This window comes from Marmota monax, unplaced genomic scaffold (genome assembly GCF_021218885.2).
Source record: "Marmota monax isolate L192 unplaced genomic scaffold, Marmota_monax_Labrador192_F-V1.1 WCK01_AAM20220418_F8-fsc00045, whole genome shotgun sequence".
NCBI lineage: Eukaryota > Metazoa > Chordata > Mammalia > Rodentia > Sciuridae > Marmota > Marmota monax.
Window position 1 is genome coordinate 12,051,639 of NW_026692132.1, and position 27,110 is coordinate 12,078,748.

The following is a 27,110-nucleotide window of genomic DNA, read 5'->3' on the forward strand; positions in this document are numbered from 1 at the left end:
AAGACAGAATCTTGTGTAATTGAATTGCTTTCTCAGCTGCAGCCTCTCCAATAATGGACTTATGCGTTACTCTGCATCTCCCGTCCACGAACAGAAGTCAGAGAACTCTCTTGGAAAACTCTCCCAACTAGGAGACAAACTACCTTTTCCTGCCCTCCTCACTTGCTGCAGGAACGAAAGGACCGCCACCCTTCCTCTGACTGACCACAGGATGGAAGGCCAGGGCAGGAGCTGACCAGCGCCGCCCCTCCAGACTCAAGAGGTGGAGATCCCCCTCACCCCAATCCAGCCAAATTGACACCCATTTTCTCCTCCCTCTGCCCCTATATTACCGACACCCCCTCCTCTTTCCCCTTTCCCTCCTCCCTAAAGACAGGGGTGGAGAAAAGGGGAGTTCAGGTCGTCATGACTGAGCTGAAGGCAAAGATTCCCCGGGCTCCCCACGCAGCGGGCGGCGCACCCTCGCCCACCGAGGTCGAATCCCCCCTGCTGGGTCGTCCGGACGCTGGCCTGTTCCAGGGAACCCAGACCTCAGACACTTCGCCTGTAGTTTCGGCCATACCCATCTCCCTGGAAGGTCTGCTCTACCCTAGGTCGTGCCAGGGTCAGGATCCCCCAGACCGGAAGACGCTGGATCAGCAGTCGCCGTCAGAGGTGGAGGGCGCGTACTCGGGAGTTGAAGCCACAAGGGGTACAGGAAGCTGCAACTCTAGAGTCCCAGAAAAGGACAGCGGGCTGCTGGACAGTGTTTTGGACACTCTTCTGGCGCCCTCGGGGCCCGGGCAGAGCCAAGCCAGCCCTCCCACTTGCGAGGCCACCAGCCCTTGGTTTCTTTTTGGCCCAGAACTCCCCGAGGACCCCCGTAGTGCCTCCGGTACAAAGGGGGTATTGGCCCCGCTCATGAGCCGGCCTGAGAGCAAGTCTGGAGACAGCTCCTCTGGGACAGGAACAGTCCATAAGGTGCTGCCTAGGGGTCTGTCACCGTCCCGGCAGTTGCTGCTCCCGACCTCTGGAAGTCCCCATTGGCCCGGGGCCTCAGTGAAGCCCTCTCCGCAGCTAGCTGCTGCGGCGGAGGTGGTGGAGGAGGATGGCCCCGAGTCCGAGAGCTCCACCGGTCCACTTCTGAAGGGCAAACCTCGGGCTCTGGGAGGCACAGCGGCCGGAGGAGGAGTCGCAGCCAGCGCTCCTGGAGCGGCTGCAGGAGGCGTCACCCTTGTTCCGAAGGAAGATTCCCGCTTTTCAGCGCCTAGAGTCGCCTTGGCAGAGCAAGATGCCCCGGTGACGCCCGGGCGCTCCCCGCTGGCCACCACAGTGGTGGATTTTATCCACGTGCCTATCCTGCCCCTCAACCATGCCATCCTGGCCGCCCGAACCCGGCAGCTGCTGGAAGGGGAGAGTTACGACAGCGGGGCCGCAGCCCCCAGTGCCTTTGCCCCGCCGCGGGACTCGCTCTCGGCCTCGTCCACTCCGGTTCCTTGCGGTGACTTCCCTGACTGCACATACCCGCCGGACTCCGAACCCAAAGATGACACATTCCCTCTCTATGGCGACTTCCAGCCTCCAGCCCTGAAGATCAAGGAGGAAGAGGAAGGCGCGGAGGCCGCCGTGCGCTCCCCGCGTCGGTACCTAGTGGCCAGTGCCAACTCTGCCACCTTCCCGGATTTCCCACTGGCGCCGCCGCCGCGAGCTCCCTCATCCAAACCCGGGGAAGCCGCGGTGGTGGGCACATCCTCCAGTGCCACAGTCTCGTCCGCGTCCTCCTCGGGGTCGACCCTGGAGTGCATCCTGTATAAAGCAGAGGGCGCGCCGCCCCAGCAGGGCCCATTTGCGCCATTGCCCTGTAAGCCTCCAGCCGCTGGCGCCTGCCTACTCCCAAGAGAGGGTTTGTCCTCCACCTCCGCCTCTGCTACCGCCACCGGGCCGCCACCTGCGCTCTACCCTCCGCTGGGCCTCAACGGGCTGCCGCAGCTCGGCTACCAGACCACTGTGCTTAAGGAAGGCCTGCCGCAGGTCTACCCACCGTATCTCAACTACCTGAGGTGAGGACCTTGCGCTGGGTGCGCCTGGCATGTTCGCAAACTAGCTCTCTTGGTGGCTTAAGACTGCCAGCCTCCCTCCGGCAGCATAGGGCTCCCTTCCCCCTGGGTGGTCTCGAGGGGGTGGGCAACAGGGACCTGGCACTAGGGCAGTTTGCCTTACTCTTCTCATTACTCTTTTGGGGACACAAAGGGGCGCAGAATATGCCATTTGGGGGGAAGAAGGACCATTACTGGCATTGTGTTTACTGGAGAAGAGCTAAGGCAGTTTCCCTGGGAGGGGTGGGACTTGAAGAGTGGCTGGCCAGAACCCAAAGCAGAAACACATTAGGGATTTCATATGAATCTCAAAATGAAAATTAATTATAAGCGTAATGTTTTAATTGTGTATTTATATGTCAATCACTACAGTGCACAATACTCTAATAGTGTTTCGGATTCTCTACTATGTTTTCAAGAACATTTTTATATATATACTGAAGTAATGGAAGGTAAAAGAAAAAGAATCCTTGGTTTGTAGACTTTCCTGCTGCAAATAAGCAAAACAGTGTGAATGTCTTGAACAATACTTGTGTCTGTGTGTTTGCTGGCTCACACATGTATACACACACTTACAGAGTTAAGTTTTCAAAACTTTAAGCAAAAGCATCGCTAAGTTCTGTTGAACACTTAAAGTCAAACATGTTTATTGTTACACAGCATACAGGAAGGGTATAACATTTTATTTTGTCAGAAACTAAATTGCTCCTTATATAGAAAAGGAGTTCTGTAGAAAGATTTCTGTTTAACTAATAGAGTTTAGCTTTCCTAAACATAAATTGATACACTGTCATTCTTTGAGGTTGGTACTACTGATGAATGGTCAATAATTTGCAAGTTTAGTGAATCTAATTATAGTGAGTCTATTATATCATGTTTAGTTTGCATGTCTTTCAAGTGTGTATAATGGTGTTATATTTTAAAATCCCCTTTAACCTCATCAATACTGGTTTTAAAAACATTTAGTATCAGATAGCGGTACAACAAAAAATAAATGGAGTATTTTGTTTTGCATTTCAAGGCCAGATTCAGAAGCAAGCCAGAGCCCACAGTACAACTTTGAATCACTACCTCAGAAGATTTGTTTAATCTGTGGGGATGAAGCATCAGGTTGCCATTATGGTGTCCTTACCTGTGGGAGCTGCAAGGTCTTCTTTAAAAGGGCAATGGAAGGTAGGCTTCTTTTTCCTGATTCTTTATTATTGACTTAATTGTCAATGGAGACCATCTTTGTAATTATCCCTTGCTTCTAAGAAATAGTGATATTTTTATATATCTTAAAATATATGATGATATTTCAATAATACATTTTTACTATAATACTCAATAGTGAATGTGATTGGATATTATAATTTCATACTCTTTGATTAACACTTTCAATAGAAGACATGAGTCATCATAATCTTGAGGCCAGTGCTACTATTGTTTAATAACTAGTTTTCAGGACAGCTTGGTTTTAATGGTGTTTTTAATACATCTACTGTATATGCAAAGCACTTTACAGTTTTTATTGACAATGGTTGTTGTTGAAATTACGTGTGTTTATATATGTGTGTATATTCAGGAATATATAGAATGTACATAATGCAATTCCAAATTAACACACATACATACATAGGTATACATACATATTGCATTTACAATCTGTGTACATGATGTTGTCCTTGTATTACATGCATATTTGTGTACTGTGTATTTATGCATGTTTACATGGTCATCCCAAATAAAATTCAGTTCCCTTTCTGTTTAGTATATGTTTAATTGTGTAAGAGTATAGGAGCAAATTGATTTGAACAAATGAAAACTTTGGACATCATTGTAATTTAATTTCTAAAGAAGTATTTTGCTTTTAGTAAAAGCTACCCATTTAAAAATTATTTAAATTACATAGTTATCAAATGATTTTGGATTGGCTTGAATAGTATATTTCAGACTTCATCTTTCATAGAAAGCATTGTGAATTTCTCTTTCTACCTTCACTAAAATCTTTCGCAGCCAAACAATTCATGTTTGAAATAAAAATGTATTTAAAGATCATTTCATGTTGTAATATATGGAATAAGTATAATTTATAACAAGTTGAGAGGACTACTAAGATCATATGAACAATGTACAATGAATCAAAGTTTGAATGTCTGCTCTTTTGTTTACTGTTTCTGAAGTTTTCTAATTTAAAAGGCTTTTATTTATAAGCAGAGGGGAGTAGAAAATTTTCACTTAAGGAGACTTTAAGTGAAAATTTAAAGTTCTTCATAAAACTATTTACTTTGGTAATGCTCTATCCATGTACAAATATGCCACAATCAGTCATGTATGTCTATATGTGTCTGTGATTAAATGCAATAATTATAATAATAATAAAAGGGAGATCAGTAAAGTAGAGAAAGTACATCAGGGGAGGGAGAAGGGAAGGGAAAGAAAAGGTACTAGGGAATGAGACTGATCAAACGATGTGCATGTACAAATATGACATAATGAATCCTCCTATAAAATTAAAATTATGCACCAATTTAAAAAGTATTTGCTTTATATATTTTCAGAATGTATTTTTCATAAAAGACGAGTGCATTTAACTGATATTGAACATAATCAGCTTCAGGATAGGTTAATTGCATTTTAAATTAATTGAGACACTGTTAAAAGAGGGTGCTTGAAAGCACAGGCAAGTGAGAGTAAACTTAACTCTCCCGTGAATATGATATAGTCAGTTTCAGATGCAAGTTCTTTGTATGGAAAAGTTCATTCTCCAGTTGAGCAACTGGATTTACTATTCCTAATTGACTATGGTATTGGTTGAATGAACATTCACTTGTAGATTATGATTTTTTTCATGCTTATAGTCTACTTAGAATAGTTTAATTTCATAATTGAATGACCCATTTAGGATCCCCCAAAGTCCAGTTTATTCTAGCCTACCTCCTTTTTATAGATAAGAAAATCTTAAAGACATAAATCTGAGATTTTGGAAATTTCACAACTAGTTAGTAGCTGATTCTTAGTTTAAAAATAGGTAAAGCACTTGCCTTTCACATGTGAGGCACTGGGTTCCATTCTCAGCACCACATAATGATAAAGATACTGTGTGTTCACCTACAATTAAAAAAATTTTTAATAATAGGTTATTTTAAATTGCAGTGTCTATAAGTCAAAGATGCAAATAGATGGTATATGCTACTTAATTCTTGGAATTTACTTCATAAAGTTCATGTATAGAACTTGAACAATGAAGAGAATCCTTCATTGGATTGAAACACCCTTTTGGGGCAGTATTTAAATCATTCATCAGACTAGAGGAAAGTAATAATATTCTATTAGTAAGTTGATTCACTTAGCAATTATTATAGACCTAAGGGGTATATATTTAAAGGTATATTTAGATTTATGCCAAAGGTACTCTTTACCTCCCTCTTCCTTAGATATAATATCAAGATAACAATAGTGGATACTTTTTTAGGCTTGCTATAAATATTAAATGAGTTACTCCATATATGCCATTTTAAAAGAATATCTAGCATGTTGTCAGCTTCTATTGGTGATGTTTTTTTTACCTCCAATGAGTTTACAATAGAGTTCAGAAGGTAAAATATATGCATATGAGACATTTAAATTTTCTCATTAAATGCCCAGATAAGAGTTGAAGAGCCATATTAGAGAATTGTATGAGTTAAAGGTTGGGAAGCTAAGTTGCTAATGTTTGGATAAATTGGGAGAGATTTGGTGATTGAAAGCAAGGGAATAGAGAGAAGATTCTGGGAATTTTCAGGGATGACAAAGATGAGTAGAAGGGCTTTTACAGTTGGAAACAAATACCAGGTTTGAAATCTTAGAGGGAACAGAGTTGTGGTTCAAAGTTGAGCACTGTGTGGATGCCAGAATGGCCAGAAGTTGTAAGTCAGTGGGTAACAATTTGCATAATAGTATTACCAAGGATAATAATGATAATACTGCAATTATAAAATACTTTCTATGTGCTGGTGACTGTTTAATAGGTCTCAACTCATTTAATCCTAATAATATGGATTGTTATTATTATTCCTCCCACTCTACTAATGAGGACACTACACTGCCTTAATCACAAGAAGTGATAGGATCAGGCTTCAAACCCAGGTGGTGTGACTCCAGATCTCTGTCGGCAATCACTATGCTTCCTTTCTCATAATAGGAAATGTGGTTGATGTTTGCCAAGAGATGAAACATTCAGAGAGATAAAAGTGAATCCTGAAGAATGCAATATTAGGGATAATTAGATCTGTGTGATACAAAGAGTGGATCACATTTACTTCATATTTAGGGCAGCAATGAGAAGACAGTCAGGGGCCAAGAGCCAGTTTTCCCACCTCTCTTCAAAGTCAGGAGTGGGAGCTGAGAGAGACTCACCCAGGAAAGCTGAGTTTAACTTGCTATGTATGACACCAAGAAGAGAGAAGAAATAGAGAAAAGATACCAGTCAGAAAAAAGGATATAGGCATGGGGGAAATGACCACTCTTATGCTAACTAAATCTATTTAAAATATATTAGCCAAAACACAATTGTTGAAGAGTCAATTACATTCCTTCACCAAGACTTGTAGGGTGGGGAAGTGGTCAAGAATTATTCAGTGCCTTTCAAAGAAATGAAGTATAGTTCTATAAATGCCAGCTAGTGATCTGGTACTATGAAGTAAAGAACCACTTGTGCACTGCAACCAGCTTAGTACCAGGAAAATACTAGGTATTCTAAAAATAACTGTTTTTCTACATGAAGCCATCATCCTAACTGATAATGACATGCTTTTATTATTTGGATACTATACTCTGTAATAGTATTTGTAGTGAATATATTTGAAGTAAAATGGTTATACAAATGTTGTAATATAGTTGAAATGTATTATTTAGAACACACAAGGCTATGTAGGCATTGATGGACCTTTAATTGTATTGTAATATTATCCTTATTCTTTATTCATGTATTAATTATTCACTAATTAGTTACCTTAATCACATTAGTTTGAGTATTCATTTATGGAGCATCCACAGTGTCCAGGCACAATGCTAGGTGCTGATCAAAGAAAAATAAAACAGTATGGACTGTTCAGCACTGTCTGGCCCCTGCTCCAGCAGAGTTTGGAGAGTGGAGGGGAGAGGGGCCTTTTGCTAATCTGAATACACATACCTAATTGCAGGTATGGAAAGGGTTAGGGTCTGTGTGGTTCTTGGATAACTAGAAAGTTGATCTCCTCTCAGAAACTGGGGATAATTTAGAAAGTCTTTAGAATGAGAGAGACATCATCATAAACAGCCACAGATGAAACTGGACAGAAATGAAATACTTTTAAGGATGTGGTTTTTCTTATACTATAGTTGAATATATTTGGTGTCATAAGTGAAGAGTGAAAACAGATTTAGTAGCATAATTCTCCTTGATATGGCTTTAGAAAGAAAAATGTTAAACATTCAAATTTTCATTAACGTGATTTTTTTCCTATCTTTAGAATTCTAAAATGCTTTTCAATATTTTATAATCTACAAAATGATCCAATAATCCTTTCCACTATAATTTACTTGATTAGTATTTATAGTCTTGAGAAGGTAGTTTGCTAATCATCTTATTTAATTTACACTCTAGTAGAATTTACTCTTTGAAAGTTTTCCCATTGCCCTAAAAATAAACATATAGTAATTCTCTAAAATTCATTTCAAAACTTGCTAGCCAATTTCTTCTCAAACTGCAAGTCTCTCAGTTTAATATTTAACATGAATAAATAATTATACATTGTAACCCACTGAAGCAAGCTTCTGTTATACTGAAAAAGTAGTAGTTACAAACAGAACATTTGGCACCATCTGTTCAATATTTGATTATGTAGGGTTCCCAAATTATTTATTCTCCTTAAGAAATTGTATATTAACGTCCTGCAAGAACCAGAGGGATACAGTGGTAGCAGACATCCATGCTAATGCTAATAGCTGTTCTTGTTCTGGTCGTTGAGTCCCTTTAATTACTCAAGTAACACAGCACTACATTCTTCTATAAAAAATTAAAACATTACCAATAAGGCTATGACCTCTTTGATCAATTCCACTAGTGTTTTCCCTTCCCTATGATTCTTCTCTACCTTCACCTCTCTTTTCATGTGTGTTTATAATGTGTTGTTTGAGGTGTGTTACGACATAGATAGTATCACATAATGTATGTACCATTATTCCCATTACTTTTTTCATATGACTTGAAGCCCTGTATATGTTTGAATATGTGTGTGTGTGTGTGTGTGTGTGTTGTTCTAACTTGTTCTTTTAAACACTACCCAGTACTTGATAGAATCAAAATCCTCTTATCCAGGAATTGCCTAGGTAACATTACATGAGTAAGTCCTTCTTGCACCTGTCTCATTAGTGCATGACTTGTTCCTCTTTCCAGAATACATTTAGGTGTTTTGGTATGGCTATAAATAAATGAACTAGGTGAATAGCTTCATTCCTACTACCAAAATAATCTGATTTGCTACTTTATTTACTGCAAAGATATATATTGATACTGCATTTCAAAGTTCATTTGAAACTACAAAGATGATTGTAGATTGCATATGTATATATTCATACATATCATCATCTTTGACAGGCAAAAAACCATGAAGAAAACAAAACAAACAAAAAGTCCTATCGTATTACTATAAAAGGACAAATGAGTTAAAAAAGATTTTTTTTAGATGAATTAGTTAACAAACGCACATGAAAATACTTAGACATGAGTTGCATCAAAGCCAGAGAAGACACACAATAGCATTCCATTAGACCAATCCAGGATTGTAGTTTGTTCCTCTGGGAATATCCTAATATTGTGCGAGAGGCTTACTCATTTAACAAATTATTGGCCTCAACTATGATTCAAGCACTGTTCTAGCTCCTTTGCTATGTTAACACATTTAATATTTGGAGGAGTCCTATGAGGTGAATGGACCTTTATACCTGAATTTTACAAGGAGTTATACAGAGTTACTCATCCTTAGAAAAACTCTAGAAAGGAGTAGAGATATTTTATGATGATTTCTATTACTTTATTATTTGTGATACAGTATGGAGAACCTGAAAATAGCCCAAATATATGTTATTATTAGATTAATAAATTATAGTACACCCTTGTAATGAAAAACAGTAGCATTTTGGAATGAGCCAGTTATCCATATTATAAATGTGAAAAACTTTCTAAAATATATGATTTTGTGAAAAAGCAAGCAATGATATTATTCACAGACAACTGTGTTTACTGAGGAGATGGCAGTTTCCCATCCACCTGGCCCCCCCTTTCTTCCACAATGGTTCTTCCTAGTTTCAGCTAGCCTCTGCTCGCCTAGTGCTGTCTAATGGATATACACACCACTTGCCCTAAATGTTGAAAGAGACCAACAAAGAATGAATCTTGTGGTGGGCAATTGAGGGCAAAGGCTCAAGGTCACTTTGCATCATGAATTAAGGAATCCAGCCAGAGTAGGTGGAGCCAAGAACAGGTATAGACCTACAATTCCTCTCTCTCTAATTTAATATCCACAAGGCTGTGCAAAGATTAAATGCTCTCATAGTCACTTGTCAACTATACCCGACAAGATTTAAATTCATTTGGCAGCACAACCTGATCTGAATTTCCATGAGGGCATTTTATGGTCTGTGAACATTCGTATATTTTGCTGCATAAATATAGTAGTTTTCCTATTAAGTGTTGGTCTCTGTTATCCTTCTAAAGCACAAATAATTCTTAATTTTCAAACACAGCTGATCCAAAAAGGGAAGTAATCAGGTAATGAGGACTAAGCCCTCATGAATAAGATAAATGCTCTTGTAAAAAGGAATCAAGAGCAATTGTGTATCCCTTCTACCTTGTGAGGACACAAAAAGGTGCCAAGTATGAACCAGGAAACATTCCTACAACAAACACCAGATCTGCCAGTACCTTCATGTTAGTCTTCCCAACCTCCAGAAAATGAGAAATATGTTTGCTAATGGAATGACTGGAGTAAGTGTGCACAGCATGGTGGCTGGGGACCAGGGGTCCTTGGTGCAATCCAAATTCATCTGGTCCCATCTGTGGTTTGATACCATGCTGGAACATCAGTAGAAAAGATTCTGGATCTCCTGGGCAGAGAGAGTCTAGGGAATTTCTTGTTTGGTTGGTACCAGTTTTGCCAGCTCACCTGAAGAGATGCACAGATTGAAGTTGCTGGGGGTTGCTTGCTTTTTCTCCACTTAGTCTTACATTCCTCTTAACTTTTTGAGGATAGGAGCTAACTGAAGGATAACAGCATTTGAGAATTAACTTTGTCACAAGATGCTTTATTAGAGTTTTGCTGGTTGCTAGATTGTTTGAATAATGAAGTATGTAAAAAACTGGTTTCGATAAGTCAGTAGAGCAAAGATATATCAAAAAGATACAACCTCAATAGTAATGCTTTCTGTATTATAAGCATTCCACTATTGTCGTGTATTTAAAAAATAAAAAATATTTTAAAAATGTTTTATGCAAAATCTGCAAGACACTGATAAGATTGTTGCTGTGATGTTAAAAGAAATATTTCAAGTTAAGATTATAGGTGACATATGGAATCCCACTACTGCTTTCTTCTGAGGCATGTATTGTAACACACAGGTTGAAGCCTAAAGTGAGCAAAGCTCTGTAAAGTATCTTTACTGTGGTTAATTTTTAACATAAGGCCTAGAAAATATAGTAGTATCTGAATGATATATTGCAACATGATGAGGTATGACCAGAAAAAAATTTAACCACAACAGAGTTTTATTGTGGCACAGTACTTAAGAGAGGTCTTAAACTTTAAAATGATGTGGTCTAAATTTCTGACCCTTTCTATGATGACAAGAGTCTCAGTGTTGTGCTACTTAGAAGGTACTTAACAGATGAGACAGGTAACCTGCCCTTGAAGTTAAAGATAATATTCTTGTTTTTTTTTAAATGGCAGGAACTCCCTTTTAAAAGATATCTTTATTATGAAGAGAATATTTTGAAAAACAAGTGTTAGGGATGATTTCATTGTTATTTGCTTTTGTTGTAAAAGCACTATAAAACATCAAAAGTTTTATACTTACTTTCATACTTGGAAATAACTTGTTAAAAAATCTTTCAAAGAGTTTTCAATAGTTAGGTTCTGGAGATATTTAATAATAATAGTGACATTTATTACATGTCAGGATCTTGACTCAATATATTACATGAAGCACAAAGAGATTAAATCACTTGCACAGGCCAACAGTGTATAAATGGCAGAGCTGAGACATTATATCATGATCCAGTATCCCTTTATGTTAATTATTTGTTATGAAAAACTGATTGACATCAGGGAGAGTGGAAATTTGCTAACTGAATTTCTGGGGAAGAGAACCTGTATAATTGGGAGATGGAATTGGAATAAAATGCACAACATGACTAAGTTACCTGCTCTGCAAACAATTGACTCATTCCAGTGGTGTGTCTGGGTATCTGTCTTCCATTTTTCTCTTCTCAATCTTCCAACACTTTTCTGTCCTCACTTTCAGCAAATGACCTGGCTTCCCAATTTTCTGAGAAAACTTCCTGAAGTTTTAGGATGTACTATTGCTCTCACATGGTATCTAATTCATAATCTGTCTTTCATCCTGCACTGGAGATCTGTGTGTTCTTCTTGAGATCATCCTTCCCACGTGGACACTAGATCTGGGCTACTCCTGCCTGCTCAAGAGCATGTGCCAGAAATGCTCCCCTTCCCAACTTAAATAATTCCCCTCCTCTCTACTGGATCATTCCCATCAGCATACAAGCATACTAATATTTTTTCCCAACCTAAAATAAAATATACAAAATATTCCTGTTTATTTTACTCACCCTTTGGCCATCAACCATTTTCTTCCTCTTTTTCAGCAAAACTCTTATGAGGATAAGAGTTTTCTGCTAAATCTAATCCAATCAGTTTTTTTTCCCACTATCACTCCTCCAAAACTTTTCTTGTCATGGTGACCTCATGGTAAATCTGATGATGATTGTCAGTCCCACCTACTGGATCTATTGGTACATTTGACAGTTGATCACTCCACCTTCCTAGAAATAGTTTCTCTGCTTTATTTTTAAGACACTGTACTCTTAATTTTCTCACTGACTCCCTTTCAAATTCTTCTCCAGCTCTTAGCACCCGAGGCCCCTGTTTTCAGTATTAGGACTCCTTCCCTGTGTTTAGATGTTTATTTCCTTGGTGATCTAATTCAGTCTTTTGAATTTAGATAAATCATCCACACACTGACCACTCCCAATTTTCTATGTCCAGTCCAGTTATTTTCCACGAGCTCTAGGCTTATATCTCCAAATGCCTACCTGATATCTTTATAGTAGGGTGACTGAACATCTCAAACCGATAAATCCAAAAGTTAGCTTCTGATCTACTTTGGATTTTGGCTGGAAGCCAGTGTCCTTTTTTGGTATTCAGTGCATTTGTCTCAGAATCATCAGTTTAAGATGAAGATTGCTGAGTCTTATCTCATATATACTAAATCAAAGTGTCTAGAAATGGGACCCAGAAATTGGAATTTCATTGAGCTTTACAGTTGGTTCTTAAAAGCACTGCTTCATTTAAAGAGTAGCCAGATAGTGTAAGCTGAGGGTGACATGATCAACTTTGTTTGTGAGAAAATTAATTCTGGAAGCAATGGGAAAGATGGGTGGAAAGTTGTGTGAGAGAGGCAGGAGCTAAGAAAAATTAAAATACTCTGTTCTAGATAGAGTAGGAAGGAGCCTACAGTTCTGAGATGAGAAAAAAAGCTACTTTTCTTTGCCTAAAGCATTGACATTAATCTATCAAAGGCAGGTGAGCTGTTTCCCATACCAAGAATGTTCCCTCCTGCAAGAATTCTGGAAAATGTGAAAGGCCAGGGAGAAAAGATGGGGACTAACATTTTGGGGTGTGTCCTTATAATATACTAGGTACTGCAGTGTTATAGCTTAGATATTAGGTGTCCCCCAAAAGTTCATATGTGAAGCCATGCAAAAAGATTCAGAAGTAAAATGATTGGATTATGAAAGCCTTAACCAAATCAGTGAATTATTCCCCCCCCCCATAGGGATTAGCTGAGTGGTAATTGAGGATGGGTAGGGTGGGGCTGGAGAAGATGGGGCATTCAGGGGCATGCCTTTGGGGTACATAGCTCATATTTGGCAAGTAGAGTCTCTCTTTCTGCTTTCTGATAATCATGTGAGCTGCTTCCCTCCGCCACACTCTTCTACCATGATGTTTGCCTAACCTTGAGCTCCTAGGAATGAAGGCTGCTGTCTATGGATTGAGACCTCTGAAACAGTGAGCCCCAAAATAAACTTTTCCCCCTGGTCAAGTCTTTTAGTAACAGCAGTGAAAAAGCTTATTAAAACATACAGTAGGCCTATTGCACAGTATTCCTTATCTCCTTCAATTTTCAGAAGTTTTTTTAAAAGTTGCTTTCATTCTCTTTACAGATTAAGAATTGAAACAGGCAGGCAAGGTAACAACTCTAATGTCACCCAGCCAGTTAGTAATGGAGCTAGTAATCAAACTCAGTTCTGTTCAACTCCAAAACCTAAACTGTTCTCACTGTACCATACCATTTGACACTGTCTGAAGTAAGACATGGTGGTAACAATTAAGTAAGAGATTTATCAGGAAATACTTAAAAATCTGGTAGTAGTCCAATCTTATGTATTTGGGGGTTCTAGACCTACATAGCAATCAGGAAAATGTTAATTATCCACACAATTCTATTTTTGTACAAAGACAATTTCAGATGAGACTCTAGAGAATTATAACAGAAACTTAAGCCACCTGATATGCTAATCACAGTTTGTACAAAATAATGAAGTTGAACATCAATAAATTTAGGGTTTCCATGCTAAAGAAAAAAAAATAAACTGCATAAATATGAGGGAAAGAATTAACTATTTCCATGTGTGTAAAAAGTTGTAAACTTGAATCAAAATAGCACAACAATTTAAACCACCTTGTCAATGCATACCTTTGTAAATTTTTCATATTTTTATATAGGTATCTTAAATTCCTTTCTCATTGGTACATGTGTTCAAATGATGTGTCTGTGTTATGTAATGTGTGGTTTTTTACATTTCCTAAAAGCCTGTTGATTAGCTAAATACACAATCATAGGTGTTTGGTGTAACTAGTTAGATAATTTGGTGTTTTACCAGTTAAAAGATATGTGAATATTTAGGAGAGAATTTGTAACAGAGGTAGAGGGATTGTTTGGCTTAGAGAACAGTGGTTCTAGCTTCAGGAAGGAAGGATGAGAAGCTGATCCACAGTGAGAAAGCAAAAAAAATAAATAAATAAGTAAAGGAAATAAAGAGAAGAAAGAAGAACAAATAATTTTGAATGGTAACAGGAAGGGATTAATTCTTGAATTTTTAAAAAATATCAGAATGGGTCAACAAACAGATTTCTATAAACTGTTTGTCTCCTTCAGAATATATCTAGAATCTGGACTATCATCACTACCTCACTGACGATTTTGTTTCAAGCTACCATTATTCCCCTTTGGATTTATCATAACAGCCTCTCATATCTAGCTTTGCCTCCTCTATTCTCATTCTAGATGCTAAAGTGATACTGTTAAAAAAAAAAAAAACAGATCATGTCACTCCTCGAAAGCCTCTAATAGCACTATATTTCTTTCACATTAAAACCCAATGTTTGCTCAGTGGTCTAAGGCCTAGCAGGATATGAACCCTGCTGCTCTCTGAAATTACTTTCTACTACTATTCTCCCTGGCTCAGTTACCACTTACCTTACTAGTTTCCTCATATAATTCAGTGCATCTCTTAGCATCTTGAAAATTAGCTGTTTCCTCCCTAAATTCATTTTCTGACACTCCACATTCACTAAGCTCACCCTAACTTCTAGCTCCAGTAAATGTCCTGAAATATACCAAATATTGTTGATGGCCCGTCTCTCATTTAATGGTCATATTTTCCCACTTGAGTGCTATCAAGTAACCTACTTTAACACTCCTGTCAGGTATAAGCACATCAAGTTTTCTTTTCTTGCCTAATTGCTTTGGCTAAAGTTTCAAATACTATATTGAGTAGGAGTGGTGAGAGGGGAGATCCTAGTCTCATTCCTGATTTTAGAGAAAATGCTTTTAGTTTTTGCCCGCTCAGTATGATGTTGGCTTTGTGCTTATCATATAGAGTCTTTATGAAGTTGAGGTAAGTTCTTATTATCCTTAGTTTCTTTAGGATTTTTCACATACATGGGTGCTGAATTTTGTCAAAGACTTTTTTCACATCTATTGAAATGGTCATGAATGATTTTTTGTCTTTGGTTCTATTTATGTGATGAATTAACTTTTATTGATTTTTTTATATTGAAACTTCCTTGCATCCCTTGAATGAAACCAATTTGGATATGGTGTTTGATCTTTTTAACATATTTTTGAATTCTATTTGGTAATATTTTATTAAGGACTTTTGAATTTATGTTTACCAAGGATGTTGATTTGTCATTTTCTCTCCTTGAAGAGTCCTAATCTGGTTTTGGTATTGGGTGATACTGGCTTTCTAGAATGAGTTTGGGTGTGTCATCATCATCCTCTCATTCTATTTCATGGATAATTTGAGGAGGATTGGCATTAGTTCTTATTTAAACATCTGATAGAACTCAGCTGAGAATCCATCTGGTTCTGGACCTTTCTTTGTTGGAATGCTTTTAATTAATGCTGCAGACTTACTGCTTGTTATCAGCCTGCTTAGACTTTCTGTACCCTTTTGGTTTAATTATGGTATGTTGTATGTGTCTAGAAATTTATATATTTCTTCCAGATTTTCCAATTTATGGAATGTAAGTTTCAAAATAGTGCCTAATGATCCTCTGGATTTGGAGGATAAGTATTTTGATGTCTGCTTTTTATTTCTAATTTTATTAATTTGGGTTTTCCTTCTCTTTCTTTTGATTAGTTTGGCTAAGCTTGTCAATCCTCTTTATATTTTTTAAGTGCCAACTCTTTATTACATTGATCCTTTGTATTTTTGAATGGCATCAGCACTTTCCTTGGCAGAGGTACCCAAGGAGGCCCACAGCAGAGTTGCATGCAGTTCTTCAGGCTCTGTACTCCCTGTTAGAGTCACTCATGTTGGGCAGCAACTGAGGCTTATGCTGACTCCTAGGCATTATACTGTTGGTATAGTGTACTCTTCTCTACTCCTGATATAGATACTGGAGTGGATCTTGGCAGTCTTCAGCTTGATGCAGTCTTACTTCACAGATTACTTGGGAGGTCCACTTCAAAGGCATTTTCTATGATATCATTAACTGGTATCTCTGGGTGGGATGAAGCAGTAGAAATTTAATTGCTTTCCAAGCTGGAAACTTAGATGTGGTCACTGCAAAATGGCTGCCTGCCACTCTTCTCCACCAGCAAATTAGGATAAGCAGAGTGCTCCTCAATCACCAGGTGGTTTTGCAGTTCCTGTCCCAGATTAACTCAGTGTGTCTTTCTCTTTTGCTGCTGTTTCTGAAGTAAGCTTGTCAGCTTTTTATTTCCCTCTTTCCTCCTTCATTACCCCCTCCCAACCCCGTGTCTTGATGGTGCAGGTACTGGTTACCAGTTACCAAATTATTTCCTGTTTTCTGTTCCATTAACTAGAATTTCTGTATCCCTCCTTCCAAGCTTCTGATCTTCCAGTATTATGAGTCAGTGTATGCCCCTGTCAACCACCTCTATGATCATCTGTCTCCTTTCTTCTTTGACTCCAAACTGTGAAGGAGTTTAGTCTGCACCCTAACTTATCTCTGCCATCTTGGATCCTTTTTTGTTTTGTTTTGTTGTTGTTTTTATTAAAAACATTATTGTACTTAAACCTGAAAACAATGATGAACTGTTGTGTTACAGATGAAGAAAATGAGCAACAAGAGATTGAATGATTTATCCAAGGTGGATAGCTAATAGGTTATAGAATTTGAATAAAAGAAGTTTATAGATCAAAACATCTCACTGTGTCCTAGGAAAACATAAATTTTAAAAGTTTACATTTGTATATATTGAGAAAAATTTTAATTTTACTTAAAAAGAAAACATCTCACATGAGTTCACATGGGCCCCTACAAACTGTTCACTACCAAGAAATAAAAATTGAGCTGATTTTAGAGTCTACAAATATGAACTAAGTGCAATAGGGAGTCACCATAATCCCAGGTATTTCAGAAACTGAGGCAAGATGTTGTGAGTCTCTGTTACAACCACATATTATCACACTCAAGAAATTTTAACATTGATAAAATTTTTCTAATATTTACCCAATATTAAAATTTCTTCAGGTATTTCCCAAATGTCCTGTGTAGATTTTATTTTTTCACTTAGTATCTAATTAAGTTTTATGTATTTCACTTAGTTAAAAACTCTATTTAGCTTTCTTTAATCTAAAAAAAATCTCTCATTTAAAAAACGTGTTGTTGTTTTTTAGAACATTGAAATTTTTGTGGAGTCCAGACCAAAAGTTTTGTAAAAAGGCCCACAATCTAATGTCTGATTTTTTTTAACCATATGGTTAAATTCAGGTTAAACATCTTGACAAGAGCCCTACACAGGCCCATGGTTTTTAAACACTCTGGTCTCATAACCTCCTTGCTTAAAATTATTGAGAGCTCAAAGACATTTTGTATACATGAATTGTGTATCAAAATTTATCATATTAGAAGTTAAACCTAATAATTTTTTGAAACTTTGGTTACCTCATTTTTTAAAAAAGGAAAACATTAGGTGTTAATTTTCCAAGCCCCCCCCCCAAAAAAAAATTAGTGACAAGGCATTGTTTAACATTTTTATAAGTCATTTTAATGTCTGCCTTAATAGAAGACAGCTGGATTCTCATATCTGCATTTATGTTCACTTTGTTGTTTTGGTTGAAGTGTATAAAGTGTACCTCACACAGATATGCTGTTGTAAAATGGAAGAGTATTTTAATTTGATTTTCAGACTTTAAAAATAGTGATCATTTCATTTTGGAATGCATAAGGATGATTTTCTACTTTTATTATCCCTTCTTATTTTATCCTTGGTAAATCTTTTTCTTTAGTGGTTCTTTCTTCCAAAAGGCATTTTGTTAATCTTAAAATACAATTTATAATGGAAGGTCTAAAAATGCTTAATAATTTACCTTTAATTATCAATTTTCAAAGTAACTACTTTGTGCCTTAGCAACCTCCAGTGTTTTCAAGCAAGTTTTGTTTCTTTCTTTCTTTTTTTTTTTTTTTTTTTGTGGTGGTGGGGATTGAATTGTTCATGTGAGGCAAGCACTCTACCAACTGATCTATATCCTCAGCTCTCATTTATTTTTTTTTAATTTTTTTATATATTGTTATTTATTCATGTCTTTTTTTATTTATTAAATATGTTTTAATAACTTGAACTGATTCTTTGTTCAAATCATTTCATCTGTGGTCACTTTCTTAGTCTGTTTTCTGCCTCTAACAACACAATACCATATTATAGGAAAATTTAAAAAAAAATAAAAAAGGTGGTCTATTTGGGCTCACAGTTCTAGTCCAAGATCAGGAGGATGCACCTCTTGTTGGTGGTGGGGCCCAATGGTAGGGCAATGCATCATATGGTGAGACAGGGAGCACAAGAGAGACCTAGTGAAACTGGCTTTTTATAGTGGATCCACTTTTGACATAACCCATTAACCCATTAGTCCACTAACCCATCCATCACATTAGTAGACTAATACATTTTTGAAGGCAAAGCCCTAATATTACCCACCAGTTCCCACCTCTTAATATCTTGCAATGGGGATTAAGCTTTAACTTGAGGTTTGGAGGCACGAAACATTCAAACCATGGCATCCACATGGCCTTTATACAAGTTTATTAGCTCTCAGTAAAATCAAATTTGCTGGCATAACAAAGCATCCCAACCTACACATTTCATGCCCTGTCCTTGATCAGCCATTTCTCCAAGGAACACTGGTTACTTTTGGATGAAAATATTAGATATAACAATCCAAAACCTAGTGTCTGTGGCTGCTAACATTGTCCTTACTTCTTGACAATTTCAGTGGGCAAACCTAGAGAATCTATCTTTTTTAAAAGGAGGGAAATGTGATTACACACCAAAACTTCTCAACCTCACACTGTAGACATTTTGTGCCCAGTAATTCTTTTTCCTGGGGACTGTCCTATGCATTATAGTATGTTTGGCAGCACTCCTGGCCTCTCCTCAATAATATCTACCCTCTAGTTACATAAATTAAAATCATCTCTAAGCACCACGAAATATTCTAAAAAGAGGTAGGGAAAGACAGAGAACTTGTCTTTAGTTGACAATAATTGGTTTACATTGATATTTCTAACAACATCAAAGTAATTACTTAATTATTTTATTCATATTTATATATGTGTATATTTATTATTTTTTCTAATACTAAACCATATTTTTACACTAGTTCTTCCATTCCCTGCAAGAAATTTTTGACCAGATCCAATCTCACATTAGTAATCTCAATGCCCAAACCATAATTATTGTCAAAATTGTAAACTTTTGCTGGGCATAGTGGCACATGTCTCTAATTCTAGTGGCTCTGGAAGTTGAGGCAGGAGGATAGTGAGTTCAAAGCCAGCCTCAGCAATTTAGCAAGACCCTGTCTCTAAATAAAATAAATAAAAAAGGTCTGGAAATGTAGCTCAGTGGTAAAGTGTTCCTGGGTTCAATGCCTGGTACAAAAAAAAAAACAAAAACAAAAACAAAAAAACTCTAAACTTTCATCAAATTTCCAATTTCTCCTTTGCTTCAGTTCAGCACTCACTGCTTGGGGCTTGAAACCTGCAGGGAAGAATGAACAAGATCAGCTTCCTATCTGTTTACCCCGCTTACACACCCAAGGCCCACTAACAGCTGGCCGTGACTTCTCCAGGGCCAGGTATAAAAAAAAAAAAAAAATTGGAGACAAGTGCAGTTGTATATGGCAGGTAGATAGATGACTGTCGCTGAAGTTCTCTATGTTTGGTATAAAATCACTGGGATGATTACCATGTACACTTTCTCTGTGGGATACCTATGTGTGGAATTCCTGGAGACAATTTCCAACTAATCTTATAATGCAAGTGATGCCTCTCCTTTCTAGCACTTCTGACTGTGTCCCCTGGCATTTGGATTTCATGGCCTCTCTGCTCCTCCATAGGTTTTTCTGGATCACAATGCCCTCTAGGTTATCTTTTTAGATGAAAGCATTTAAAACTAAAACCTTTTTAGTGGCAAATATTAAAAGCACTTACATTTAAAATGTAGAGCTTCTGAACTACCACCAAGTAAATGAAATGGTGGAGTTACTCTCACCGAGATAAAAAAAAAAAATTAAAACATATTAGATTCCCAGAAGACCCACTTTGCCTTGTTCAGGCATTCCCCTAAAGTAACTACCATCCCAGCTGCTAACATCATAGATTGCTTGTGACTGTTTTAAAACTTTATATTAATGGAAATATGCAGTATTATTTGAGTCAACCTAGTTTGCACAATATTTTACTTATATAGTTCACCCATATTTTACAAGGGACTAGACATTTATTATTTCCCTTCTTGGATGAAAATGTGGTCCATAAAGAAAACAGTTTGTTTATACATTGGTTGTAGATGACCATTATGGTTGTTTTCAGCTGAGAGCTGTTATGAACACTCCCGCTATAAGTATTCTTGTACGTTTTTTTTTTTTTGCACACTGTCCCCACTGATAAATTTCTCATTTACCTTTCACAGGACCCTGGAAGTTTCACTGGTCCTATACTAGTCTTTGTCCCCCAGCACAGGTCCCTACACACGTGTGAGTGGAAATTCACTTCCTATTACAGGCCAAGATTTTATTTTGTTTGTCTTGTTGTTAGTCACTGTTGATTTTTCTTACCACCCGAAGTCTTCATTGACATTTTCTGAGTAGTGTTTCCCAGCCCTGTTTTTATGGCTAAGGCAGCCTTGTGAGGGTCTACATGTTATGTAGAGTCCACTTTGTTCTCATAGGCCTAAGTTATATATCCCAGCACCCCCTGAGATTTAAACCTCAATTCTTGACTCGTAGGGCCTATATCTGCATCGGAAAATATTTTGGATCATTGCAGAGTCCTCATTAGTTTATGCTTCTGAATTTCATTTCCTTTTCTTGTCCTGGACTGAATTTCAACAATATGCTTCTACTGTATTTATCCAGCATTTCTGTGTGCTTGTGCAGAAGGAGAACCCCCGTGTGTACCAGCTCATTCTACTTCAAGCCTACAAGTTCTGCATCCTACTATACTATCATTCCTTTACCATGTTGAATATGCATACTTATTTCTGCTGTCATTTTGCTACACACTGCCCTATGTTTTCAAAAAAGGCATGAAAAGTTATGCAAGTAAAATCTATTCATTTATATTTTTATTAAAAGGCAGCAAAATACAGATGTTTTATTTTATAGGTAAGTTTTTTCTAGCTTATAATGAAAATATTTTATTTCAATTAAAAAGGAATTTTACTTGTCATGTACCTGAAATTTTATGTCACCAGGTTATTAAATGATCTAATCACATTTTAATTTTTCTTTTATTTTCACAATATTATTTTTTTTTAATAACAGCAGCACTTGGAATTTAAATGTACAGAGCAAGTAGAAATAACATATAAATAAAACCACTCAACAATCCCTCTTTTCAGATGATTAAACACTTAATATTTATCTTTAATTCTATTTCTACTTCTAATATTTAACACTAATTTTAAATTTTTCTTTTAATATTTAATTTTTTCTTTTATTTTGACTTTTCTCCTTTTTCCCGCTTTTTATAATCATTCTCCTACTTCCTCATTTATTTCTTTTTAAAGTTATAATTTTCCTTTTCCACCTTTTCAATTTTCTTTCTATTTTTATTTTTTATATTAATTTTACTGTTTTACTTTTTAACTTTTAAATTTACCCTGTATTTTTTTGTCCCTTTTTTCCTGTTACTGTTGGTGTTGTGGTTGTTATTGTTTTAATTTTGTTTTTACTTTATTTGTTTTTTTTGTGGGGGGAGGGGGGCAGTTATTTTTTGTTTTTTCTGAGGATAAATACTGGAACCTCTAGCACATTAGGAGGATGCTCTGCCACTGAACTATACTCCCAGCTCAGAGAAATTGCATCTTACTCTAGCCAAAAGCTAGCCTTTCTTAAATCTTAGCAGAACTTAATAGAAGAGATAAAAGGCTCTTGCCATTAACCTGTCCCCAACAGGCACAGCAGGGGACCTAAAGTACTGTTTCTACACATTCACCCCCATAGCAATAGCAGGGAGACAATGACATAATGGTTATGGACATTACTTCTACAAGTAACGTGAGCATAGGTCATTCCCATACTTTTTCAGATTAAAAACACAGTTGAAAGGCTTATCAATAGGTTAGATCAGGGAGAAGAAAGACTATCAGAACTTGAAGAAAGGTTGACGGATTATCACATTCAGACAGTAATAAAGAAAACAATAGGGAAGAATGAACTGAATATGTAAGATTTCTGGAACACAATTAAAAGAAGAAACATGCATGCTTGGAATAGATAAAGAAGAAGAGCTACAGTCTGAAGACATAGAAAACCTATTTAATGAAATAAATAGCAGAAAATTTACCAAATCTTGGGAAAGACACTGACATCCAGGCACAGGAAGCATTTAAACCCCAAATAGACATGACAGGAAAAACATGACAAATTATAGTTAAACTGTCAAAAGTACAGAACAAAGAAAGAATATTAAAAGCTGAAAAAGAGAAGCACCAAGTCAAATTTAAAGGAAAACCCATCTGAATAACAGCATATTTCTCATCAGAAACTCTAAAGGCCATGAGACATGGAATAACACATTTTAAATTCTAAAAGACACAGCCACATCAATGTTTATAGCAGCACAATTCACAACAGCTAAACTGTAGAGCCAACCTAGATGTCCTTCAGTGGATAAATGGATAAAAAAATGTGGCATTTATACACAATGGAATATTGCTCAGCACTAAAAAAGAACAAGATCATGGCATTTGTAGGTAAATGGATGGCATTAGAGAAGATTATGCTAAGTGAAGTTAGCCAATCCCAAAAAACATATGCCGAATGTTTTCTCTGATATAAGGGGGGTGACTCTAAGTGGGGTAGGGAGGGAGAGCATGGGAGGAAGATTATTTCTATACAGGGAAGAGGAGTGGGAGGGGAAGGGAGGGGGAAGGGTAATAGCAAGGATGGTGGAAGGTGATGGTCATCATTATTAAAATACATGTATGAAGATATGAATTTGATGTCAACATACCTTATATACTAACAGAGATATGATAAATTGTGGCATATATGAGTATTAAGAATTGTAATGCAAAAAAAGAGGGTACATGTATAATGTCATAATTTGGTGCGAACATACTTTATATGCAGTTACAAAGAATTGTGCTGTAAATGGGTAATAATGAGTGTAATGCATTCCACTATTGTCATGTATGTAAAAATAAATAAATAAATTCTAAAAAAAATAACTGCCAATAGATCACTATGCTCAGCAAAGTAATATTTCATAATTGAAAAAAATAAAGACCGCCATAACAAGCAAAAACTAAAGAAATTAATAACTATTAAACCAACATTATAGAAGATACTTAAGGGGATCCTACACCTGGAAGAGGAAAAAGATAAACACAAGCATGAGAACATGGCTAAATTATCCATTTAAATAACAAATTTTAAAAATAAATCCCATTAAAATAGTAGATAAGCAAGTGAAAATTTGTAAGCAAATAATATTAACACAGAAACCATCAAACCTGTAAAGTTGAACAACAGAAGAAACTACTATAGAATATTCAAAATAACCATATGAAATATAAAAGAAAGAAAGAAAAAGAAAAGAACAGAAACAAGTACATACCTATTATTAATAACCCTGAATGTAAATTGTGTCTAAATTCTTTAATTAAAAAATAAAGACTGACTTATTGGGTGAAAAAAAATAAGACCCAACAGTATGCTGCATGCAAGAAACTCACTTTACATGCAAAAACATACATAAATCAAAGTGAAAAGACAGAAAATTATATTTCAAGAAAATAGAATCTGACTGCCGCAGTCTGGCTGGGCACAAAATCACGAGCCACTCAAGCAGGAACAAAGTTTATTTTTTGAAACTGCCGCCAATGTCCGGTATCGCCCGGGCAGATTTTTCCACCCACCCGGCCTCCTCCCGGACCCGCAGAGAGAGCTCCTCCCCCGGAACTCCCTCCTACTGTACTTCCCCAACCAATGGGAACTCTCCAGGAGTCCCGTAGCCGGCCTAGGTGAACAGCAGGAGTCCAATTCCATATGAATGCAAATCTTAACATAATCATATCATCTCAATGGCTAGCTGGCGTTGCCTTTCGACCAAAAATGCCATGCATCATATACTTGGCTCTTAGCATCTGACAATAAGTAGGAATAACTAAACTTATATCTGATGAAACAGACTTTAAGCCAAAATCAGAGAGAAGACAAAGAATCTCCCTATGTATTGATAAAGGAAATGATGCATTTATAAGATATATGAATTGTAAATGGATATACACCAAATGTCAGAGCATCCAATTTTATAAAACTCACATGCTCTACATAAAGGGAGAGATATGCACTAATACAATAATAGGAGGTAACTTCACTACCTCATTCTCACCAATAGACAGACTACTCAGAAAAAAAAAAAACAAGAAGCATCAGAGTTAAATTACACTATAGTTCAAATGAACTTAACAACATTTACAGAATATTCTATCCAACAGCTACACAAAATACATTGTTTTTTATTAGCACATTGACATTTTTCCAAAATAGAATATATATTAGGCCATAAAACCAATCTCATCAAAATTTTAAAACTTGAAAGAATTCATCAGGTCAGAATGTAATGAAACTAGAAATCAACAGTGAGAGAATCTACAACAGTTATACAAACGAAGTTGAACAATATACTTTTGAATGAACATGGTTCATTGATGAAATGATGGGATTAAAAATTCCTAGAATTAAATGTAAATGGAAACAATATGTACCAGAACCTGTAGCATGCAGCAAATGCAATAATGAGAGGGCAGTTTATAGACATAAATGCCTACATTAAAAAACAGAAATCTCAGACAAACAACCTAATGATGCATTGTAAAGTCTTAGAAAAATAAGAACAAACTAGACTCCAAGTTGTAGAATAGTAGAAATAATAAAGATCAGGGCAGAAATAAATAGATACTGAAAGAACAATATGAATGATCAACATAATAATGAGATTTTTAAAAAATAAAATTGACTAACCCTTGGCTTAACTAAAAAAAGAAAGAGAGAAAAGACCCAATAAATAAAATGAGAGATGAAAAGGGTATATTATAGCAGATATCACTGAAATTTATAGGATTAATAAGGATTATTTTGAAAGACTATATGCAATTAAAATGGAAAATCTGGAAGAAATGGACACATTTCTGGATGTACATGATCTAACAAAACCAAGCCTAAAGATTATGGTTTGAGAATATAATAATCTTAAGTAGATCAATAAGAGTAAGTGAGATTGAAACAGTCTTCCAACAAAGAAAATCCCAGGACTAGACATATTCACAGCCAAATTTCACCAGACTTTAAAAGAATTAACACAATGTGCTTCAAACTATTCCATTAAATAGATAGGGAAGGTACTCTTCCAAACTAATTCTGTAAAGTCAGTATTACCCTGCTAACAAGATGAGATAAGAACAAAACCACCACCACAACAAAAACTCTAGACCAAATTCCTTGATGAACACAGATGACAAATTTCCCAAGAAAATACTTGGAAATCAAATTTAACAGCACATTACAAAGGTCAGACACCATGACCAAGTTGATTTCCTTCCAGGGATACAAGAATGCTTCAAAAAACACAAGTCAATAAACATTAAATAGCACATAAATAGAATCAAGAATAAAAATGACATGGTCATCTTAATAGATGCAGAAAAGACTTTTGACAAAATACAGCATCCCTTCATGATAAAAAGCCCTGAATAAATTATATACAAAAAGATCATTAAATTATACATAAAAGAATCATCATACCTCACATATAAAGGCTTTATATGACAAACTAATAGCTGACAACATATAAAATGGGGAAAAACTGGAAGCATTTCCACTAAATCAGGAACAGTCAAGGGTGCCCATTCTTATAAAACATAATACTTTCAATTTAGCTGGAACAATTAAGCAAAAGAAAGAAATAAAAAGGATACAAATAGAGAAAGAGAGAATCAACTTATCTCTATTCACAGATAGGATTCTGTAAAAGGCTTTTAGAACTAATAAACAAGTTCAGCAAAGTAGCAGGATACAAAGTCAACATATAAAATTCAGTACCTTTTCTATACACCAATAAAGAACACATTGAGAAAGAAATCAAGAAAAGAAATCCCACTCACAATAGCAAAAAATCCTATGAATAAACCTTACCAAGGAAGTGAAAGAACTGTGGTGAAAATTATAAAACACTAAAAAAGAAAAAAAAGAAGACATTAGTAGATGAAAAGACTTCCCATGATCATGAATTAGGAGAATTAATGTTGTTAAAATGGCTATACCTCTGGAAGTGATCTACACATTCAATGCAATTTCCATCAAAATACCAATGATATTTTTTTTGTAGAAGTAAAAAAAAAAATGATTCTTAAATTCAGATGGGAGCACAAAGGACCCAGAATAGCCAAAGCAACCTTAAGACAAGAGTAATAATGGAGGTATCACGATACCTGATTTTGAAATATATTACAAAGTCATAAATAACCAAAATATCACAATTTGGACATAAAAACAGACACACTAGACTAATGGATTAGAATAGAAGTCCCAGAAATAAACCTACACTTTTACAGCCAATTGATTCTCTTCAAAGGTGCCAAAAACACACCTTGGAGAAAAGGCAGCCTCTTCCCCAAATAGTACTGGGGAAAACTGGATATCCTCATGTAGAAGACTGAAACTTACCTCCATTTATCACTCGGTACAAAAGTCAACTCAAA

The 27,110-nt window shown here is 36.5% G+C and overlaps 1 protein-coding gene across 2 annotated transcripts in view; it reads left to right on the forward strand.

The window, feature by feature from the left end:
- The first annotated feature begins 390 nt into the window (after positions 1 to 390).
- The window catches only part of Pgr (progesterone receptor), an 88,816-nt gene continuing 62,096 nt past the window's right edge, over positions 391 to 27,110 (forward strand). For both annotated transcript variants that reach the window (XM_046466839.2, XM_058570756.1), the window contains exons 1-2: positions 391 to 2,039; positions 3,097 to 3,248. In XM_046466839.2, coding sequence (XP_046322795.1) covers positions 406 to 2,039; positions 3,097 to 3,248 — 1,786 coding nt within the window. In that variant the 5' untranslated portion in view covers positions 391 to 405. The remainder of the gene's footprint in view (positions 2,040 to 3,096; positions 3,249 to 27,110) is intronic.